General features: G+C 34.8%; 2 protein-coding genes across 2 annotated transcripts in view; both read left to right on the forward strand.

Annotated features, from left to right (window-relative positions):
* Positions 1-23822, forward strand: part of LOC141400911 (paramyosin, short form-like) — a 134352-nt gene that overhangs the window by 57008 nt on the left and 53522 nt on the right. The gene's annotated exons all lie outside the window — the stretch shown is intronic.
* Positions 14644-16411, forward strand: LOC141402548 (uncharacterized). The gene has a single exon (XM_073984056.1). The coding sequence runs from the start codon at positions 14924-14926 to the stop codon at positions 16409-16411; it is 1488 nt and encodes a 495-aa protein (XP_073840157.1). The 5' UTR covers positions 14644-14923.

The following is a 23822-nucleotide window of genomic DNA, read 5'->3' on the forward strand; positions in this document are numbered from 1 at the left end:
CTGTATCGCCTCTATATAAAACAATGTCATTACTGCAATTTCCCAAATTAAACTTATATATCTTGAAAATGGTATAACCTTTGGAAAAAAATCATCAAATCTTGTAGAAAATTTTTACAGCTTTAACATTTTCTTTAGTCCCATTTTGATATGACTTGCGGTTTCCAAGGTGAAAACCTAAAAAAACCCTAAAACTGTGATTTTCCACGGCCATGCAACATCAAACATTTTTCAGCGGTGGTAAAATGGTCTATATTTAATCGATTTTGATGCCCTAGATGGAGTTTTTCTTTTACTGCCTGTTGACCAGATAAGTTCTACTTCTTTAGAGCTACAATATTGCTAAAGACAAGCAAGTGAAATGTATCGAGTTAGTTATAAGAATGAACGATGATAAAGCCACTAAAAAGGTGATTAAATACGGCTTCGATGAAATAACCATGTGGAAGACGAGATCAGAAAACACGGTATTCCAAATTGGAAAAGTAAAAAACAGATCAATTCGGTTTATAGGGCAAATGTTCCGTAGAGGACCAACTAAATAAAGTAATAAAGTATCATTGCATGGTCGGCTTTGAAAACAAACGTTTGATTAAAATAAATTTTAATTAAATATTTGATGTGCCAAACGGTTTGACAACAGTCTTCTCCATTCTAGCTTTTCATTTCATTAATTTATAATCAACATATGTACTTTACTACATCAGTGGTATTGCCTCTAGGATTTTAATGCCAAACATTTGGGAAGCAGCATACTTATGTTTTGTGTCTGCAGCTACAACGTCTTTGTAAATGTCCCTAGTTGTACGCAAATCATTTTGTGCAGAACTTTGTGCCTATTATTGTTTTACTCTGCATTTGAGGAAATGCTTTTTTTAACAATGTGATCGCTGTTGGCATAATTAATTTTGACCAAAGACATAAATTCCAAAGGCACTCAAACGAGATGGAGCACATATATTCATTCATATTTGAATGTACAAAACAAACCAACACACAAATCGCAACATTTGAGAAAATCCGGTTCAATTACATTCTCAGGCAATACCAAAAAAAAAATGTCGTCGTTAAACCCTATCACCATTTATTAAATGTGTCCAAAATTAGAACATTTTGTGCGCAACATGCCAGCCAGCCAGCCAGTGCTGCTCAGTGCAATGCAGCAGGTAAACGTAAAAAAACAACTGACTATTTGGGCTTCCACATAATGCCGGATACTATGATTTGAAATGCCGACATCAAAACCAAATGGCCAATAGGAACCACAACAACTGTGTGAGTGTGTGTGTCTCACTGTATTTTTGCTTCCCAAAATGAAAATTATTGACATACAGAGTGCAGCTGCAGCTTAAATGCAGTCAAGAGCAAACAGCCAGCCAGCCGTACTGACTGTTATGCCTCAAATTACACTTTGTGCATTCACTTGGTTCCGTATTGCACTTGGTTATTTGGCTACTTGAACGTGGGCCGTTTGAAGGATTTCATTGGTTAATTTCACTGCAACACCAAAATATTTACGGAATGCAAATTAATTAAGTCATGTTCCCCACTCTATCAGAAACACCACCGCACAGCATACAGGGGTGACTGTCAATCTTGCACAATTTGTTTGTTGGCTACATTGATTGTTGGTTGCCGCGGCCCGGTTGATTTGATTGTTTTGTTCAGTTGACCGGGTCGGTATGTATTATATTACGATTTGATTTGACTCCAATTGGAATTCATTTCGATTTGATTTGGTCAAATCGAGTTGAGAGTGAGTCTATTTAAATGTACAAATTATTGCCATATCGCGGTTATGGTATTTATTGCTGTATTATTTGATTTTATTTATTTCAAATGTTAACGGCAATTTACTTTAATTACTGTTGATAGTTGAATGTTTGTGGTGGCGAAGGATATTTATTATTCGTTTCGTTGGGTTTTTGAAGGGGAATTATAACAAACGCATATGGTACAAACCAAAAATGTTTTACAATCGATGAATCCGAATTTCACCCATTCACAATTCGCGAACTGTTAACATATTCTATATAGTATGGCTGAAATTCTTTAAAACTAAGTGTTTTAGGAGGGATCCCACAATGTCGATCATTAAAATTAATTTTCGTGGAAGCTGTGTCGGCACCAATGTAGAAAATTGGGTTAAAAATGGGTTAAAGCCAACAAGTTTTTTTATGTTACTTTCCGATTTTTGGCTTAACCTTACATTTTACAGACCTATGCCCAAAGAAAGAATGACAGAATACTCCATGGGCAACGTGATACTGGTGTATGATTTTTCGATATATCCACTGCATCCCCCTAAAATTGATGCTGACATTTTGAAGTCGGAATTTCGGTGTATTTTGATTCTTCTTAATAATCCGGACGCGCAACAAGATGTCGTGATTTAACGCCGTTTAATGTATATCTCGTAAGTCTGTTCTTTATAGTATCCTAGTAATTGGAGCCTAAAGGTCAAAATTTAATGATGAATTTTCTTTAAAAACCTATTTTTTGTGAGTAAAATTTACAAGTGTCATTCAATATCCTTTGAACTCCGCGTGAATTTAGCTTTTTGCGAGACAGATCTAATGACCCCTTCCGCAATCGAATCCATCCACTAAAACCGCGGATATAGATACATTGGAAATAGGAAAATTAGCAAAAATATATTTTGACAAATCCGCGCGTTCTATGGGGGCCATATAAAGGCGTGTACCTATACCAAAAAATTTAGAGGGGAAGGTTTAATACCCCCAACGCAGACTAAATACCAAGTTTCTGCCATTTCAATGGATTATTGTGGTCATAACCTTGAAAACACCGAAAATCGGGAGGTACCGTTCTATGCGGGCTATACGAAGGCGTGGACCTGTACCTACAAATTTCTGGAGAAAAGTTTCGTACCACCAACGAAGACTAAATATCAAATTTCAGCCATTTCGAAGAAATATTGAATCCACAACCTTCAAAATACCGAAAATCGGGAGGTACCGTTCTATGGGAGCTATATGAAGGCGTGGTGGACCCATGCCAACAAAATTCTGGGGGAAGTTTATACCCCCAACGAAGACTAAGTACCGAATTTCAGCCATTTCGGTGTGATAATGATGCTAAAATCTTCAAAATACCGAAAATCGGGTGTTAACATTCTGTGGTGGCTATATCAAAACGTGGACCGATATAGCCCATTTAATAGAAACTTCTATACCAAATTCAATCAATATATCAATATTCTTCTTCCCCTCCCGGACCTTCATCAACACCCAAAATTTGGTGACGATCGTATTAAAATTGTGACCTGTAGCGTGATTACTAGGTTTTGATGGACAGACAGACGGACGGACACACATAGCCAGATTGACTCAGCTCGTCGAAACATTTTGGTATATATGTATATGTATGGGTCTACGACCATTATTTCGATGCGTTACAAACTTTTTGGTCAAAACCAACTTATAATACCCTCCCCACATAGAGGTCATGGTAGAATAAATACAAGGTAAAGTTCAAGGCGAATTTAACAAGGTGATCCAATAGTTGACGTTAGGTTGTAGTCTTCATTTGCTGTCAAATTTTTTTGCGCGAAATATCCACAAAAGTTAGAAGAAAACGTTAAAATATTATTCGAGAAGCTTAAACAAAGATGTTGTACACAGATATTTTTTATAGAAGCGAAATATTTGTTATTTATTTTTGATTAAAAATATGTTTTGACAGCAAATGAAGACATAGGTTGCTATTATTGTATCACCTTCTTTCTTACACCATGGTAAAGTTAATACTACAACAAATACAACTCGAACAACAACCACAAAGGAATTTGTTTTTGTTTGGAACGTTAGTGTCAAATATAAATGTAAACAAAATAAGGAAATGTCTATAAATTATTGGAATTTAAAAAACTAATAATTTTTCACATTTGATTGAATATTTTGAAAAACATGAATGAAAACTGGTTAGATTTTCAGTTTAAATGTTTCCGTATCATTCCACTAAATGCACAATATCACGCAGGAAGTAGAATTCTTGCCAAAATGTTTGGGGTCGCTCGTAATTTATTGAAAAAGAGAAGCTGTTTCAATCTTTTGTTTTTGAAAACAAAAAGCACATGTTTATTAGGGCTTTATTATTTTCAAGTTTAATAAAATACCACACATATTAACAAATATTGTACCGCCTCTATAAGTGGTGTTTTAGTGTGCGACATGTCGTTCGGACCTGGAGGAGGTTACATGTCATTGATATGAAGGAGTCTTTATGGGAAATTGTTTTTATTTCAGATGAATAATTTTTTTCTTCAAAAAATATATATCCATATTATACATCGAACATAGAAATAAATATATAAAATGTCGTATGGAATTTGACACTAACACTACAGCCCAGTTCAGTCAGCTGGGTATTGCTGCTACCTTTTCTTGTTCTACCATGCATAGAGGTGTAGAGTATAAAAATGGTATTATTATACCCTACACCACACTGTCGTAAGAGGTCTCAATAACATAATAATCTGCTAAAAAAATCGACGTTAAATGGCCAACAATCTTAATTTAGGACACTTTGAAGTTTTTTTTTTTTTGATGATTTTTTCCAACTTTAATTGTCAATTTTAGGACTTTTATGACGATTTTCGACCAAAAACCGTTTGCATATTTTTTCATATTTTGCATATTTTTTGCATCTATTTTGCATATTTTTGATATGACCCCAAATATCGAAAAATTGACCCTTGAAACGCCTAGATCCAAAATTTGAGTCCAATCGGATAAGAAATAAAAGAAATCCAAAATCCGATGTCTACTAATAATAAAGCAGAAATATGAAATTTTATAGTTGTATGCTTGGGGGTACATCCTCCTATTGTATATCCGCAAAAAATCCCTAAAAATAAAACTTGGTCAATACCGGTCCATGGGGTTAGACTATCTTCAGGGAACACAAATTTTCAATTAACTACTAATTCGGTAGGAAAATGTGACTAAAATCTTCAAAAAATCTTACATGGGGTCTTTTACAAATCGTGGACGTATGGTGTCTGATTTTTGAAAGAAATGTTTTGTGCCTGTTATAATAGCTTTGTTCGTTTTCTTTTTTAATAGTAAAAGTAGCGAAATAGCGAACTATAAATATTTCTCTAACATAACAGTTTTAGCACAAAAGTAAAGGAACGGAAAAAATAGTAGATCTGGCAGCAGTGTCAAAAAAACAAACATGGCTGCTTTAAAAAAATTAACAAAATAAAGTTGACTGTATATTATTTTCTACTTTCTACACTGCACTATAGGTAATTTGCCCTCTTTTGAGCCAAAAATTAATAACAGCGGAATTAAAGGATTTTTTAACTTTTTAAATTATTTATGTGTAAAAGTGTGATAAAACAAAAATTTTTACAGATAAATTCGGATATAGCGAACAACGGTTATAAGCAACTACGTATATAACGAACAAAGCTATTTTTTCCAATGCAATTTTCATTAGTTTTCTTATACACAACGAACTGTTGCAAACGATCACGGTAGTAAGTAACAGCAATTTTGTCCCCGCGAGTAGATTTTCCAGTGAATTGTTACTACAGTTTTGTATATTTTTTGAATATACGCTAATAAACACGAGTTTAGTACTTCCTTCAACCGTATGAATGATTAATATGTAATAGAGAGTTAAAATAAAGCTTACTACTGCCGCACCGTTTATAGAAAACGACGGATATACCGAACAATTTGTCGCCATTACTTATTTTACTTGCAATGAAATTGTAAACAACAATATTTTTTAAATTTATTGTTTATATCCTCAAACCAAACTTCCACAATTTTAAGACTTTTTATTGAGAAGTAACCTTATGATATCTTATAAATATCAAAAAACGGGCAAAATCGGGTTTTGAAACCTAGTAATACCAATGCAGAAGACTTTCAGTAATGTGTTCTAGGTGGCAAAATCACGGCCAAACACGGCCAATTTAGTATAAGTCTGTATGAAGTGAGTTTAAGAAAAATAAAATATTTATTTCTTACGTTTTGTGTTTTTTGGTCGCTACCCAAAATGTTTAAGCTATATTATATATTAAATAAATTCCTCTCGCAATTGCCAATCTATTCCATTTTACATATTTTTGTATTTGGTTTATTTTTCCGCGGTTTTAAATACATTGAAATATGCCTTACAATATATATTTTTTTAGTTCTTCTTCGAAATTCTCACTTTGACTGCAATTTAAACCGCGATAATGACGCTATTTTGAAAAATATCATTCATATTAATAAATTTTGACATGTTCTTTTTTCAATGCCAACTAAAAAATTATTATTATTAAAAGTTGCAAAATCGACTTTTTGCCTCAAAAACTGGGCAAATTACCTATAGTGCACTGGTTTAAATTTTTTATTTCGCTGCTACTTTTTATTTTGTTTTGACAGTGCGCGTTGTTTTCTTTTTTTGTTTTGTCTTAATGATCAAATAAATGTCAAAGCAGCAGTTTGACAGATTTTCCACTTTTTACACCACGAAATTTGTCGATCAGAAAGTAGTAAAAATTGGTAAAACTTTATGAAACTTTAACGAAAAGGAACAAAGCTAATGTTTTGTAGCCCTGGCTTAAACTTTCAAAATATCGAAAATCCGCGAATACCGTTCTATGGGCCCTATATGAATATCTCTCCTCTCCAACGAAAACTAAATACAAAATTAAATGCCGAAATGGGGAGGTGCCGTTCTATGGGGGCTATATGAAGACGTGGACCTATATCGACAAATTTCCGGTGAAAAGTTTCATACCCCAACGAAGACTAAACACCAAATTTCAGCCATTTCGGTGGGATATTGTGTCTAAAACCTTTAAAATACCGAAAATCGGGAGGTACCGTTCTGTGGGGGCCTATATGAAGGGGTGGACCTATACCGACAAATTTCAGATGAAAGGTTGTATACCCCCAATGAAGACTAAATACCAAATTTCAACCATTTCGGTGGGATAATCAGGCTAAAACCTTCCATATACCGAACATCGCGAGGTACCGTTCTATGGGGGTTATATGAAGACGTTGACCTATACCGACAAATTTCGGGTGGAAAGATTTATACCTTCAACGAAGACTAAGTGCCAAATTTCAGCCATTTTGAGGGATATTGAAGCTGAAACCTACAAAATACCGAAAATCAGGAGCTACCGTCCAAAAATTGGACCGATATATCAGATTTTCAATACTAAACATCCAAGGGGTAATAGAAGCTTCTATACCAAATTATAAAGCTCTATCTTAAATATTGCTAGCTCCTATATTGATTTCAACAGACAGACGGACATGATTATGTTGACTTAGAATTTTTTGCTGATCAAGAATGTATATACAGATAGCGTGACATTTAAAAATTTGGATATTTTTAATATTGAGCTGGGCTGGGAGTGGGACTTGTCAATTTGACACAAGTCGCGAAATTTTATAGTTATCTTAATCGAGTTATACCAAGCCTTGAAATCTTTTATGTTCAAGATCTCTTAATTTAGTAATCGGGACTACAAAAACCTACTAAATTTAAAAATCTTGACCTGTAATTATAAAGTATTCAAAAATTTAACGCGATTGCGATGATGGAGGTCACAATTACTATTGTATTGTATCCCAATACGTCAAATGATCTCTGAGATTTCGCGTTTGGCTAAAACGCGTTGTAAGGGAGGTCCCCCGCAAACTCAGTTTTTCGGTATAAAAACTACCTTACGATCCATTCTAAGACCTATAGAATCTACAGTCAAAATTTTATCAAATTCGGTCCAGCCATTTCGGAGGATTTACATTTCGAACATCATGGCAGACCTAAATAATTTTCTATATATATGTAGACATATATACCTGAACCGATCAGAACCAAATTTTCTGGACGTAATTCTTAATTGATCAGGATGTACCATAGCAAATTTTAAAGTCATCGGATGCAAATTGGATAAAATCGATTGAAACATATATACGAAAGCTATGTCTATATCTTAACCGATTCCTTCCAAATTTTGCACATATATTTTTTGCTCACTATAAACATCAGGACGCAATTTGAAAGATCCAGCAGCTTCCAGTGACCTGTTGCCTCAAAAACCTGTCAATGGCCCCATAGTGCGTTGATGAAAGAACGATAGAATTATGACAGGATGAACCAAGGTGCAACGTGAACCATTTGGCGAACTTTATCAATCAATAGAACAAATTCAGTTTTAAATTTGGGCAAACCAGTAATTAGAGTAATTACTCCCTTGTGTATAGAAAACTCAAGAGGTTTTCTGTTGACTACTGAAGACATGAACAGGTCTTCTGTTTTCTATTGAAGACCTCAAGAAGTCTTTTGTTGTCTATTGAAGACTTAAAGAGGTTTTCTATAATCTACTGAAGACCTCAAGAGGTCTTCTGTTATCTAATGAAGACCACGAGTAGTCATTTGTTGTCTATTGAATAGGTCTCAAGAGGTCTTCGTTTGTCTATAGTAGACCTCAAGTGGTCTTCTGTTGTCTATAAAAGAGCCCAAGAGGTGTTCTGTTGTCAATTAAAGACTTTAAGTGGACCACAATTTTTAATTTAAGACTATAAGAAGTCTCCTATTGTCACTGAATGCCTCAAGAGGTCTTCTGTTGTCTCTATTAGACCTCAAGAGGTCTTCTGTTGTCTACACGCAGAGAAAAAATATTGTTGGAACAATCATATTCTAAGAGCAAAATAGTGTATTTTAAAATTCTAAAAATATGTATTGTTGGCGCAACAATATATTTTGTGTCATCATGTTTGCTAATAAAAAATATATGGTTGAAACAACAATATATATTTTCAGATTTTTAAAATACACTATTTTGCTCTTAGAATATGATTGTTCCAACAATATCTCTTCTCTGTGTGTATAGGAGACCTTAAAAGAACTTCTGTTGTCAATAGGGGACCTCATTTGGTATTCTGATCTCTATTAAAAACCTCAAAGTGTTTTCACTTGCCTATGGAATCAAAAGGTATTCTGCTGTCTATAGCAGACCTCAAGAGGTCTTTTGTTGTCTATAGAAGACTTCAAGATGTCTTCTGGTGTCTATAGAAGACCTCAAAGGTGTTCTGATGTCGATTGAAGATCTAAAGATATATTGTGTTGTTTATAGAAATCCTAAAGAGGTTTTCTTTCATCTAAAATACCCCAAGAAGCCTTCTTTTGCCTATAGAATATTTTAAGTGGGGTAATGTTGTCTACGAAAGACTTCAAGAAATCTTCAGTTGTCTCTAAAAGACCTCAAGTGCTCTTCGGTCATCTAAGAAGATTTAAGAGCCTTTACCCTCCACCATAATATGGTGGATATAATTAAATTTGTATTTCCGTTTGTAACAGATCGAAATATTAATCGGAGACCATATAAAGTATATACAGTATAGTCTCGATAATCCGGACAACGCGGTAATCCGAACACTCGAATTTTTTACATTGTAGTCTCTATAATCCGGACATCTCATATTTTTCGTACCTCGATAATCCGGACATCAATATTTTTTTCCTATCTTGAGCATTAGATTCTTATTTATTTCATTGGCGTTTTTATTCTTAGCAATAGCAATTGGTGTATAAATAAGAAAAAATAAATTTTTCAATATTATCGGTCCACATCTCGTCTTTCTTACTTGCCACTGTTGACTCAGTTATTGCCTATATATGAAATTAACTATCTGAATCTGTTGAATGATTTTTCTTTCATTGATGACTGACTACGATAAGCAAACGTATTTTAAAACTAGTGTAACGTTGCCTAGTTCCCTTAAATATCGATATAGGATCTTCCTTTCCTCTAAAGGAATTAGCCTTCTGATTAGTGAGGAAGTCCCTTGCACAGTGGTTCCACTTGTATGGAAAAGAGTGCCAAAAATAGTTCTAATCGAGCTACCTCCTCCAAATTTAAACGTAGGTTTAATACAAGCCAAAAAGAAAGAAAACCATTTTTAGTGGATTTAGGTCCATATTTGGGTATAGCTCCCATAGAAAGGTACCGCCCGATTTGTGGCATTTTGACGATTTTGGCCAAATTAACCAACCGATTTGGATGTTATTGTGCATTTTGAGTTCTGAGTGAATAACCTACCTCCTTGCAAAAAATATTCAATATAGGTCCACGTTTAGGTATAGCCGCCATATAAATGTACCCTCAGATTTTCGGTATTTTGACAATTTTAGCGAAATTGTCCAACTGATTTAGCTGTAATTTGGCATTTTAAGTTCTGAGTGAACCAAATACCTCCATGCAAAAAATGGTCAATATCGGTCTAGGTTTAGGTATAGCCCCCATATAAACGTACCCCCCGATTTTCGAAATTTTGATGATTTTACCCACATCTTCCAACCGATATGGCTGTAATTTTGCATTTTGAGTTCTGAGTGAGCAATATACCTCCTTGCCAAAAATGTTCAGTATAGGTCCAAGTTTAGGTATAGCTCCCATATAAACGTACCTCCCGATTTTCGGAATTTTAACGATTTTAGGGGGGTGGTGTAAGAGGAATAACTTAGCGGGTGGCAGATGGGGGCAGCTGGATTTTTTTTAATCGTAAACTAGAGACTTTCCCCTGCATTCTAAAAAAAATTTCGAGACTCACAAATGCTCACAACATTAGTAAAACTCAACATAAATTAATTGTTATTATATTAAAAATAGCAGAAAAAGTCATTTATTAAGAATTTATTTTTAATGAAGTTAGAAAACGAATTATGAATCTGTTTTTTCGTAAAAACATTGCCAATGCCATCACCTATAACTTTCATTTTGAAAATTGCACATCCACTTCTCCAATTTTTTATAATTTTACTCATAACCTACGAATGCTTTGCGGATGTATTTTTCGTTTTTAAGGCCTCACATACAAATCACAACTTCTTCGACTTAACTTGGTTTATAACCGCTGTAAATTTACAAAAATAAGGCTGGATATTAAAAATATGATATGTTTAGAGAATATTTATTTCAACCGCAATAAAATTTGTCGCCATCAATTTTTCGATTTTTGTCCACGGGCGGAACCACTGTGCCTTGGGAGCATTTAATGTATTCCAAGGATATTTTACCTAGAAATGTTTAGAACATTTAAAGCGTTGGGATTAATAGCTTAGTTTTTAGATTTAGATTTTTTAGATTCTCTAACTCATTTTTATTGAAAAAAATCGGTAAAATTAAAATTTGAAAGCGCTCTTGCAATTGGCAGAACTTAACGATTACCTTTTTGGTCGCCACCTTACTGACAAATATCGTTAATTACCGAAATTGCAAAAATATGAATTTTACCAATTTTTGTCGGTAACGCAAAAAATGAAATGTATACTTCAATAAAGTATTATTTTTTATATTTATTTTTTGATATACAAAATGCAACCAATAGATTTTAATTCCATATTGTCTTATTCGAAGTCTATAGCATTTATATAAAACAATACTTTCTTGGTTTCGACGGTGAGATAAAGTTGCTGATATTTATAGAAATACCTAAAATACATATATTCACCATAATGAGATGAGTGCATTTGAATTCTGAAGTTATATTTGAAGTCCTAAGAGGCTCATGTCCCATGGACACTGAAAATCAATATGTGTACATGGGCTACGAAGTTTATATCCTTGAAAAGAAAAATGAATAAATATGCACCAATTTGAGAGAAGGTATAAACAACAATACACAGTAAATGCCACCTAAATTACGCCGGATGAGTAAAATTAAGAGGTAAATTTGGTGGCCGGGAAAGTCCTAAAATGGTCGCAACCCATTACATTTGCTTAATATGAATTCGTTGACCTTAGATGTCAGGTTATTATCTAATAAACGTCCGTTATTATGATTTTTACTTACAAAATTATATGTTTTTTTAACTACTCGGTAATCCGGACAATTCGATAATCCGGACATCACCGAAACATGTGGTGTCCGGATTATCGAGCCTATACTGTATATTCTTGATCAGCATAAAATCGTAAGTTGATATAACCATGTCCGTGTGTCCGTCTGTCCGTCAGTCTGTTGAAATCAAGATACAGGTCGTAATTTTTAAGATAGCGCTTTGCAATTTGATATAAAAGTTTCTGTTACTCCTAGGATGTTTGGTATTTCAAATGGGCTATATCGGTCCACGTTTTGATATAGCCCCCATAGGACGGTACCTCCCGATTTTCGGTATTTTGAAGGTTTCAGCTTCATTACCACACCGAAATGGCTGAAATTTGGTACTTAGTCCTCGTTGGGAGTACTAAACTTTTCTCTAGAATTGTGTCGGTATAAGCCCTCGCCTTCATATCGACACCTCCAAATAATAGTATGCTAAGTCTAAAAAGTGAGTTTTGCAGGAGAAACTCTCAAAGTTTGGAAATTTTTTTGAACTTCAGTACTATGCTAAGTCAATATTTGTTTATAACTTCTGTTCGGATTGACCGATCATTACCAAAATTATACAGAATTTAAGTTAAAGGACGTTCGACACCTCCAAATAATAGTTTGCTAATTCTGAAAAGCGAGTTTTGCAGGACGAGCTCTAAAAGTTTGGAAATTTCTTTGACCTTCAGTACTAAGCTAAGTAAATATTTGTTTATAACTTCTGTTCGGATTGTCCGATCATTACCAAAATTTGACAGAATTTAAGTTAAAGGACGTTAAATATAAAAATGTAAAGAACTTGAAAACATGCTAAGTCGACTTAGCATACTATTGTTTGGAGGCGTCGATATAGCCCCAGATTTTCACTGTTTTGAAGATTGTGGCCTCAATATTTCTCCGAAATGGCTCAAATTTGGTATTTAGTCTTCATTTAAGGTATTAAAAGCTCCATATGAAATTTGTAGGTATAGGTCCAGGCCTTCATATAGCCCTCATAGAATGACACCTCAAGATTTTCAGTATTTTAAAGGTTGTGGCCTCAATATTCCTCCGAAATGGCTCAAATTTGGTATTTAGTCTTCATTTGAGGCACTAAACGTTCTATATGAAATTTTTTGGTATAGATCCAGGCCCTCATATAGTCCCCATAGAATTGTATCTCCAGATTTTCAGTATTTTGAAGGTTGTGGAATTAATATTCCTCAGAAGTGGCTGAAATTTGGTACTTGGTCTTCATTTGGGGTATAAAACATTCCATATGAAATTTGTTGTTACAGCTCTACACATTCAAATACGCCAACAGAACGGTACCTCCCGATTTTCGGTATTTCGAAGGTTGTGGCCTCAATATTCCTCCGAAATGGCTCAAATTTGATATTTAGTCTTCATTTGAGCTATTAAACGTTCCATACGAAATTTGTCGGTATAGGCCCACGCCTTCATATAGCCCCCATAGTATGGTACCTCCAGATTTTCAGTATTTTGAAGGTCGTGGCCTCAATATTCCTCCGAAATGGCTCAAATTTGGTACTTAGTCTTCATTTGAGGCACTAAACGTTCCATATGAAATTTGTTGAAGGCCTGGACCTAGCCTTCATATAGCCCCCATAGAACGGTACCTCCCGATTTTCGGTATTTTCGCAGGTTGTGGCCTCAATATTCCTCCGAAATGGCTGAAGTTTGGTATTTATTCTTAGTGTGAAGTATTAAACTTTTCACATGAAATTTGTCGGCATAGGTCCACGCCTTCATATAGCCCCAATAGGAGTGTACCTCCCGATTTTTGGTATTTTGAAGGTTGTGGCTTCAATATTCCACCGAAATGGCTGAAATTTGCTATTTAATCTTCATGAGGGGTATTCAACTTTCCTTTCTAAATTTGTCTGTATAGTTCGCGCCTATAGGCCCCATAGAACGGTACATCCAATTTTCGGCATTTCAAAGGTTGTGGCCTCAATATTCCACCGAAATAGCTGAAGTTTGGTTTATAGTTTTCGTTGGTGGTATAAAACTTTCCCATAGAAGTTTGTCGGTATAGGTTCACGCTTTCATATAACCTAAATAGAACCGTACCTCCCGATTGTCGGGAGGTTGAAGGTTGTGGCCACAAAAACCCACCGAAATTGCTGAAATTTGGTGTTTATTCTACGTTGGAGGTAAAAACTTCTCCGATTGAAATTCGTATATATAGGTCCACGTTTCGATATAGCCCCCATAGAACGGTACCTCGGAATTTTCGTGAAGGTTGTGACGTCAATATTCCACCGAAATGACTTAAATTAGTCATTGGGTTATAACATGTTCCAGAAAAGAATAGATAGGAAGCTGTACCCCCTCAGAAGCTTACCTCTCGATTTTCGGTATTTTGAAGGTTTTGTTATTTAGCCTTTAAAAACTTCTCTTTGGTCACTCTTATAATTTGAGCGAACGTTTGATGATTGATTAACCTTGGAACTGAAAAGGATAAGCAATGTCATGTGAACATTATACACACATTATTTATGTCAAGATTGCGATAATAGGCAAATAGCTAAGAAACTGTTTGAAAATTTATCAATTACTAAACTTACGCCTCTGACGCATTGAATGTGGTAGACCCTTGTGGTAGACGATGAAATGCATATTCCAAATATATCGTTTTTTTTATTCATATAGTTGAAAAGAATATTTTTTATTCATATAGTTGAAAAGAATATGAATAAAAAAACAATATTTTTGGAATATGCATTTCATCGTCTACCACATTCAGATTACTTTTTAGTTTTAACAAAACCATGACATTGAAAGGTTCTATAAATATTATCATTGCGTTAGCGTTGACGGTCTCTACACTACGCTATGTATATAATTCTGAATTTCAAGCGTACCAAAACGCAACAGAAATACTTAATATAATCAAATATTTAAATGATGAATATAAAACTGAATTGAATTTAATTATCAACATAAACAGATGTTGTGGTCGTGGTGGTGATGAACTCGTCTCAAATGTGGAAACGCTACAGATACCAACAATTTCAGTTACGGACATCGGTGTAGCGTTGAAAAATCTCTATACACATTTTAATATGAACATTTTAAGTATTGTGTCAATGAATAAGGAGAATTTTAATCAAAGTTTTAATACCCTTGATAGACTTTTGTGGCGACGTCATTACACACCCATTCTGATAATCTACAACGAAAAGGAGAACAAGGACATGGAGCAGGTTTTTCAAAAGTGCTGGCAACAAGGTCATACATCGGTACTTCTCCTGTGGCATAATACCAGCTTCACTTATAATCCCTACCCTAATGTAAAAGTAATACCATTAAAAAGCTTTCACGACTTTCACAGACACACAGTGGAGCTGCGGAATTTTCAAAAATTCGAATTCAAAATTCCAGTTATTGATTTTCCACCACGATGTTTCAGTTATCGAAATAAACAAGGAGTTGAAATTCTTTCGGGGTATTTTTGGAAAATGATAGAGACTTTTGTGCTGCATCACAATGGAACGCTGCAACAAACATTTGTTGATATTTGGAATACAAATCTTGATCGCGAATTAGCCACTGATCTTGTGGCCAACCAAGGTTACCAATTGATGACAACCGTGTTGATGCCCACAGTGAACTACGAGACAAGCAACGCCATATTCTTTGGTAAAGTTTTCATTCTAATACCGTCGGGAAAGGAAATTCCCCAATATGTGTACTTGTTGATTACCTTTAACATGGAAATGTGGATTATGGTATTTTCAATTTTCATTATTCTCATACTTCTTATACTGGCCGTAAAACGCCGTTATTCACGTCGAATCGATATATCTGGAGCTCTGTTGCGTGCTCTAAAAGTAATAATTTTCACATACGACAACTTCTTTGAAGATAAAACAATTCTCAATTATGTGCTCTCTCTGTTGTTTCTCTGCATTGGTCTTTTCCTCACAAATAGTTATAGTTGTAATTTATCGAGTATTTATATATCACGCATTTATGAACCGGATTTAAATACTTTGCAAGATATAGCTGATACCCGCTTACGTATACATATTTATAGTTTGGATTACGATCAATATATGGCATTAGAAAATCTTCCGGATTTTCTCTATAAACGTATGTTTGTCGGCGACAACAATTTGTATCAGGAAAATAGGAAAAATCTTATTTTCAATGATTTATCTACAGGGTCGGACGATATTATAGATTATTATATATTTCAACAGCATTATATGTCGCGACCAATCGCCAAATATATTCCCGAACCGATGTACACAATACCGCGCTGCGTGACATTGCCGAATCGCTCACCATTCTTGGAGCCCTTCAATCGTTATTTTTCCTACATTCAAGACAGTGGTTTATTGGAAAAGTTTATGGCAGATAGCAAGTGGGATGGTATAATAAGTTCAAACTTACGATTTTTTCCGGATGAAGAACCAAATCGTTCCATGTCATTGACATATTTGCAATATGCTTTTATAATGTGGATAGTTGGATTGTTTTCGGCCTTACTGGTTTTTATTGCTGAGATTTATTATTACCGGAAGAGCAGTAAATCAATTTCGAAGTGATACAAGTAACAATGTATAATTTTATAAGATATACAGATATGTTTTGTTTTTTTTTAAATAAATAAATAAATATTTTCAATGTATGCATAACTGTTTAAACAATAAATTCTCAAAAATTGCTCACAATTTTTTTATATTTGTTTTATTATACCCTATATACATCAATATGTGGAAAGGGTATTTTAAGTTTGATTTTCCGAAAATTCATTTAACACCGCGAAATATTCGTTGTAGACCCCGCATGTGATATATCAAAATTCATATCTCGACGAGATAAAGCGATTTTGAGATGTCTGCCCGTCCGTCGGCCATTAAATATTGTAATCAAACTCCAGGCCGCAATTATGAACCAATCGTCGCAAAATTTTGTATGGTGGTCTGGTTCAGACCAGAATAGACCCCTATCGGTGATGCTCGCAAAATATTAAGGAAATGAAATGGACCAAAAACAAAATTTGTATCCGATTTTGTAGCGGCTCTGTAGTCGCAATAACAATCTGATCACCGCGAAATGTTAAATAAGGTTCGAGCTTATGACGAGTAGGAAGCTTGCAATTGTACAAGTTGGCCCACAGGGTATCTACAAAAATTTCATCACGCCATAACGCGGAAGTTCGACTCACGGCGCATCTGTCCTTCGGGGTTTATAATATACTCACCAAGGCCTTTCTTCCCCAAGAGGAATTTTCCGGGCCCCAGACTTTCACCTCAATTTTGTTACACAGTGTTATCTAATCTAAAAAAATGGGTTCAGCTAGGTGAAAGGTATCAACTACGGGGCTATATCAAAGAGTCAACTAGAGTTTCTGGTCGGGAATTCCCGACCCGGGATTTCCCGGGAATTCTCGATTTTTTTTCAGACGGGATTTCCCGGGAATTTTTTTTGAAATTCCCGGGAATACGGGTATTTGCATTTTTCATATATAAGTCTTATATTATTTGTCTTATAATTATTTAATGTTGAAAATATAGTGGAATATCGATTATTCATGTCCCGATAATTCGTAATTCCCGATCATTTTTAACAAACTTAGGTCCCATAGTAAAAATAGCGATAATTCGTGTAAAGTAGATACATTTTGGTCCTCTCAATAATTATTGTTTTTTCTGGAATTCGAAGTCTGTATAACCTCACATAATTCTCAACTTTTTGGAGCCATTTCCTTGTTGTTCTAATCCATATTTTTATTAATGGCATACCTGAAGTATATTAATTTGCTAAGATATAACTCTGTGATCGATTCGAATTGTTGTTTTCTCTAAAATTATTGTATGTAGTATTAAAAACTGTGTAATGTGTAAGTGGCAAATCGTGTATATTAGGACTGGACGTCAGTAATAACTATATATATATATATATATGCTCATATAAGTACGCCTTTATATCTTTGGTACCACCGTGGTGCAATTGTGAAGCTTTGTACACAAAAGGTCAACCTTGTAAAAATCCTTTATCAACGGGTTTATTCTATGATCGACACGCCCTTCGAATCATAAAAAGAACTCCCCATATCATTGACCTAAAAAATGGAGTCGCATAGCAATATTTGACATGAAGGAAGCCTTTGCGAGGATGGTCGTGGGAAACAGCAATTTATATAATCTCCGCAAATTAGTCAGGAAGAATTGGTTGACTTGAACAGCTGCCATATATGATGTATTGAGACTATCAAGATTTTGGCGCATCGTCGTTAATATTGTTCCATATTGTTCCAAAGAGGTAACTAATGATGCAACTATACATATAAGGAGTATTTATTTCCTTTATGTTTGCTCTCTGTCACGTCTATGCCCCACAAACTCGATTTCTCATATTCCCGGGAATTCCCGGGTTCCCGGGAATGAGAAATTTGTATTCCCGATTTCCCGGGAATGGAAAAAAGTCGGGAATTCCCAAACTCTAGAGTCAACCGATCTTTACATTTTTTGGCGGAAAAGTTTTATAGCTGCAGGGAACATCAAGAGTCAAATTGAGGGTAGTTTCATCAAAACAATGTAGACCCTCAAAAATGGACCCATGTTTACGAATTTTAGTAAAGAAATTTCGTGACCACTGAAAATTCCCGAAAATCGGGAGGTACAGTTATATGGGGCGATATACCAAAACATGGGCCTATGTATATTGACGATTATTTTTGAATAGACAAAATTGTAGCTAAAATTTTCAAAATACCGATCATTACAGCTAGTTCGGTTAAAAATTGCAATTGGAGATGTTTTATGACCTCTGAGAACTTCAAATGTCAAATTACAGCTATTTCGGTTAAAAACTGTAGCTAAAATTCTCAAAATACCGAAAATCGGGAGGTACCGCTATATGGGGGCTATACCAAAACATGGACCTATGTTGACGATGTTTCGTGGAGATGTTTCATGACCACTGAGAATCTCAAATGTCAAATTACAGCTAGTTCGGTTAATAATTGTAACTAAAACTCTCAAAATACCGAAAATCGGGAGGTACCGATATATGGGGGCTAGACCAAAACATGGACCTATGTTGACGATGTTTGGTGGAGATATTTCATGACCACTGAGAACCTCAAATGTCAAATTGCAGGTAGTTCGGTCAAAAATTGTGGCTAAAATTCTCAAAATACCGAAAATCCGGAGGTACCGTTATATGGGGGCTATACCAAAGAGTGGACCGATATAGCCCATCATCGAACTTGACCTGCCTATGAAAAAAAAGACCCTCGGCTGTAAAATTTCAGCACTATATCTCAATTATTGCGGACGCTAGAGTGATTACAACAGACGGACCGACGGACCGACGGACGGACAGACGGACATGGCTAGATCGTCTTAGAATTTCATCCTGATCAAGAATATATATACTTTATAGGGTCGCAAATGATTAGTTCGATGTGTTACAAACGGAATGACAAACTTAATATACCCTCCATACTATGGTGGAGGGTATACAAAATCGCGGGAGAGTTTTTTAAATAGATTTATTTATTATTCCAAGTTCACATTTTTAGGGAGTTTTTAGGTTTCACTAATTTGCTTGAAAACCGCAAATCTTATCGAAATGAGATTAAAGAATATTTTGTAGCAGTAAAAATTCTAAAAATTCCATTTTTTGAGATACTGAAGTGAAGAAGAAGTGAAGATTGTGACAATTCACTGAATGTACCGTCTCCTTACAAAACAAAGCCATGGCTGCAATTTCCCAACTTAACTTAAACTTATATATCTCAAAAATTGTACAACCTAGAAACAAAAAAAATACGAAAGCCAATCTTGTAGAGAATTTTCCAAGATATACGATTTTCTCTAGTCGCTTTCGATAAGACTTGCCGTTTTCAAGCAAAATCGTTAAAACGTAACAAAAAAAACCTAAAAATGTGACCTGAACTTCTATATCTCAAAAATGGTAAAACAAATCACAACGGTCAATCCTCTAAAGAATTTTCACAGCTACAACATTTTCTTTAGTCCCATTTCGATAGGACTTGCGGTTTCCAAGCAAAATCGCGAAAACCTAAATTAAACCTAACAAGTAAGAACGGTGTTAAGTTCGGCCTAGTCGAACTTGTTATGCCCTCCACCTACAGTTCATGGTGGAGGGTATAACAAGTAAAACTGAACCATTAGTTTCATTTCGTTTATGAAGAAGACTAAATACCAAATTCCAGCAATTTCGATAAAACAACCGTACCGTTCTATGCAGGGACGTACGCAGGATTTCATTTCGAGGGGGGCCCAACTTGACCAAAAACCATGAAATTTTAAAATATTGTATACGGTTATGTAACGCTATTTTAAAGGTTGTTAGTTTATTTGTATCAATTATTGAGACAAAGTATTTCCAATCAATAGAGAGAGAGTTCACAAAATTTAAGATACAATTTTAAAATTTGGTACAGAGCAATACATATTATGCATTAGTTCTTGGGTATTTTGAATTGAAAATGAACCATATCAGACCACGTTTGGGTATTTTGTTATACATTTCCAACCACATTCGCTCATAATTGGTATTTCGGTTTGTAATTTCCGCAGAGAATTGCTGTTGTTTTCGCTATCAGTATTCGAAGATCTTACCTTAATTTCTAAGAATATCAGCTGTAATATGTTAGAAATATGTTTGGATCCAAACATAATTTGTTTGTGTCCAACCAAGTATATGCTTGCAACATTTTTTAACATATCTCAATTTTATTTGTTTGGGTACCAACATACATATTTTTATGTTAAAACATATTCTTTACGAGTATGGTTGGAGAAAGGATGTTTGTCGAAGAGAGTAAAAACAGTGTTCTCGCGGCTGCGGAATACTGTTTTATAACAGCAATCGGCACACAACAACAAAAATTTGAGCAAACAATGTTGTTAGTACATGGTTTTTCAATTAGTGAGTGGAGAGAGAAGCTCTCTTTGCTCGCGAGTAAAGGGCTGTGGAATGTTGTTTTATAATAATGAGCTTTGTGTATGTTATGACAGAAGACGTAGAATCGAAGAAGGGCTTTGGTGCTTTGGTGGCGTGTATGCGTCAAACACGTGTGTTTCTGGTTTTGTTGTTGTTAACCAACGTAGCAAGCGAAGAGGAACAGAAAAAATTGTAGGAAAAATAATTTGTTCTTTTTCTTCAGTTTTTTTAAATACCATTGTAAAGACGGTAAAGTGAGTGAATAAATCAGTGTTTTGTGTTTTCTTAAAGAAATTGTGCTTTTTAGTAAATTAAATGCCCAATACCTTTTATAATTGAATCAAAAATTTGAATGGAAATATTTTATTTGAGAAAGAAGAAATCGCATTTAATATTGGTAATTACATACATACATATCGCCCATTTACTCAAAGAGTGACACATTTCAAAAATCGAGTTTCGAGACAATGCGTTTTAAATTGGCGATTGAAATTTGACTTCCCAACTTAAAATAAGTATTACACAAAAAAAAACAAAATAACTACGTGGACCATATTTTGCAAACAACTAGCCAGATACCTGTGTTAAATTTCTGTGCAATATCAAGCATGATTTGAAGTGTTTTATTGCTCCATAAACTCCATAAACATTTGCGTTGAATTACAGAGATGTAGAGTTTGGGAATTCCCGACTTTTTTTCATTCCCGGGAAATCGGGAATACAAATTTCTCATTCCCGGGAACCCGGGAATTCCCGGGACTATGAGAAATCGAGTTTGTGGGGCATAGACGTGACAGAGAGCAAACATAGTTATAGTTGTATCATAAGTTATCTCTTTGGAACAATATGGAACAATATTAAGACGATACGCCAAAATCTTGAAAGTACCAATACATCATATATGGCAGCTGTTCAAGCCAACCAATTCTTCCTGACTAATTTGCGGAGAGTGTAGCTTTGTTCCTTTACTTTTTTAATAGTAAAAGTAGCAAAAGAGAGAAGTTCTCTCTTCTATCAGAGAACTGTGAAAATTGCTCTCACGTAACAAGTTTTTCACAAAAGTAAAGAAACGGAAAAATAGTAGATCTGGCAGCAATGGCAAAAAACAAACGTGGCTGCTTAAAAAAAAATAACAAACAAAATAAATTTCACCGTTTTTTATTTTTTATTTCACTGGTTTAATTTTTTTTATTTTATTTAATTTTATTTTGCTTTGACAAAACGCGTAGTTTTCTTTTTTCCTTTTGCCTTAATTGTCAAATAAATGTCAAATCAGCAGTTTGACAGATTTTCCACTTTTTACACAACGAAATTTGTCGAGCAGAAAGTAGTAAAAGAGAAAGCCATTTTGGCTCTCTCTCACTCTCTTAAAAATTGCTTCCAGTTTTACTACATGGTAAAACATAAAGAAACTTTAACGTAAAGGAACAAAGCTTATATAAATTGCTGTTTCCCACGACCATCATCGCAAAGGCTTCCTTCTTATCAAAGAGTGCTGTGCGACTCTATTTGTTAGGTCAATGATATGGGGAGTTCTTTTTATGGTTCGAAGGGCGTGTCGATCATAGAATAAATCCGTTGATAATAGATTTTTACAAGGTTGACCTTTTGTGTACAAAGCTTTACAATTGCCACCGTGGGCACCAAAGACACATACATACTATAGTTATTACTGACTTCCATTCCTAATATACACGATTTACCACTTGCACATTATACAGTTTTTAATATTACATACAATAATTTTGGAGAAAACAACAATTCGGATCGATCACAGAGTTTATATCTTAGCAAATTAATATACTTCAAGAATGCCATTAATAAAAATGTGGACTAGAACAACAAGGAAATGGCTCCAAAAAGTTCAGAATTATTGAGGTTATACAGACTTCGAATTCCAGAAAGAGGACCAAAATGTATGTACTTTACACGAATTATCGCGATTTTTACTATGGACCCTAAATTTGTTACAAATGATCGGGAATTACGAATTATCGGGACATGAATAACCGCTATTCCACTATATTTTCAACATTAAATAACTATAAGAGAAATAATATAATACTTATATACGAAAAATACAAATACCCGTATTCCCGGGAATTTCAAAAAAATTTCCCGGGAAATCCCGTCCGAAAAAAATCGAGAATTCCCGGGAAATCCCGGGTCGGGAATTCCCTACCAGAAACTCTACAGAGATGGTATTTACCCGGTAAATACTCACACGGTGGGTAAATACCGGGTAAATACCCATTTGTGGGCATTTATTTGGGAATTTACTCTATTGAATCGCCAATACAACATCTTACACCCAATTTTTGGGTATATGTTGTTAAATCGTTTTTAAATGGACAGTTTTACAATACTTTAAACAAGTGCGTAAATACTTGGGTCAATACCCCACTATTTACCAAAATGTTGGTTAAAAACTCTTTAACTGTCGAACCACTTGACTTAGGCTGACGAAATTTGGCTCAAATGGTATTAAAGGTATTGAAAATGGAGTCCCTGGGTCCATGTTTTAATATCTTTTTATCCAAGGTTTGGGGAAATACTCGAAATCGGGGTACCCTTATATGGAGGCTATTAGAAGACGTAGATCTATGTTGACAAATTTTTGCAAGGATATTTTCTACATATTTAGAACTCATTGTGCCAAATTTCAGCCAATATGATTGTAAAATGTGGTTGGTAAGTGAAAAATGCCTTAAATCGGGAGGTACGGTTATATGGGGGCTATATGAAAACATGGACCCAATACCAGATGTTCGTATGGATAAAAGTAAGATTTGAGCCAAATTTCGCCAGGCTACGTCAAGTGGTTCGGCAGTTAAAGAGTTTTTACCCAACATTTGGGTAAATACTCGGGTATTTACCCACTTGTTTAAAGTATTATAAAGCTATCCATTTTGAAACGTTTTCACAACCTCAACCGAGAAATAGGGTGTAAGATGTTGTATTGGCGATTCAATATAGTAAATACCCAAATAAATACCCACAAATGGGTATTTACCGGGTATTAACCCAATTTACCAG

Source organism: Musca autumnalis, unplaced genomic scaffold (assembly GCF_047663935.1).
Source record: "Musca autumnalis isolate F117 unplaced genomic scaffold, ASM4766393v1 scaffold_4, whole genome shotgun sequence".
Classification (NCBI taxonomy): domain Eukaryota; kingdom Metazoa; phylum Arthropoda; class Insecta; order Diptera; family Muscidae; genus Musca; species Musca autumnalis.

Coding starts and splice junctions, on each gene's coding strand:
- LOC141402548 (XM_073984056.1), top strand. CDS start 14,924: ATGAACATTTTAAGTATTGTGTCAATGAATAAGGAGAATTTTAATCAA.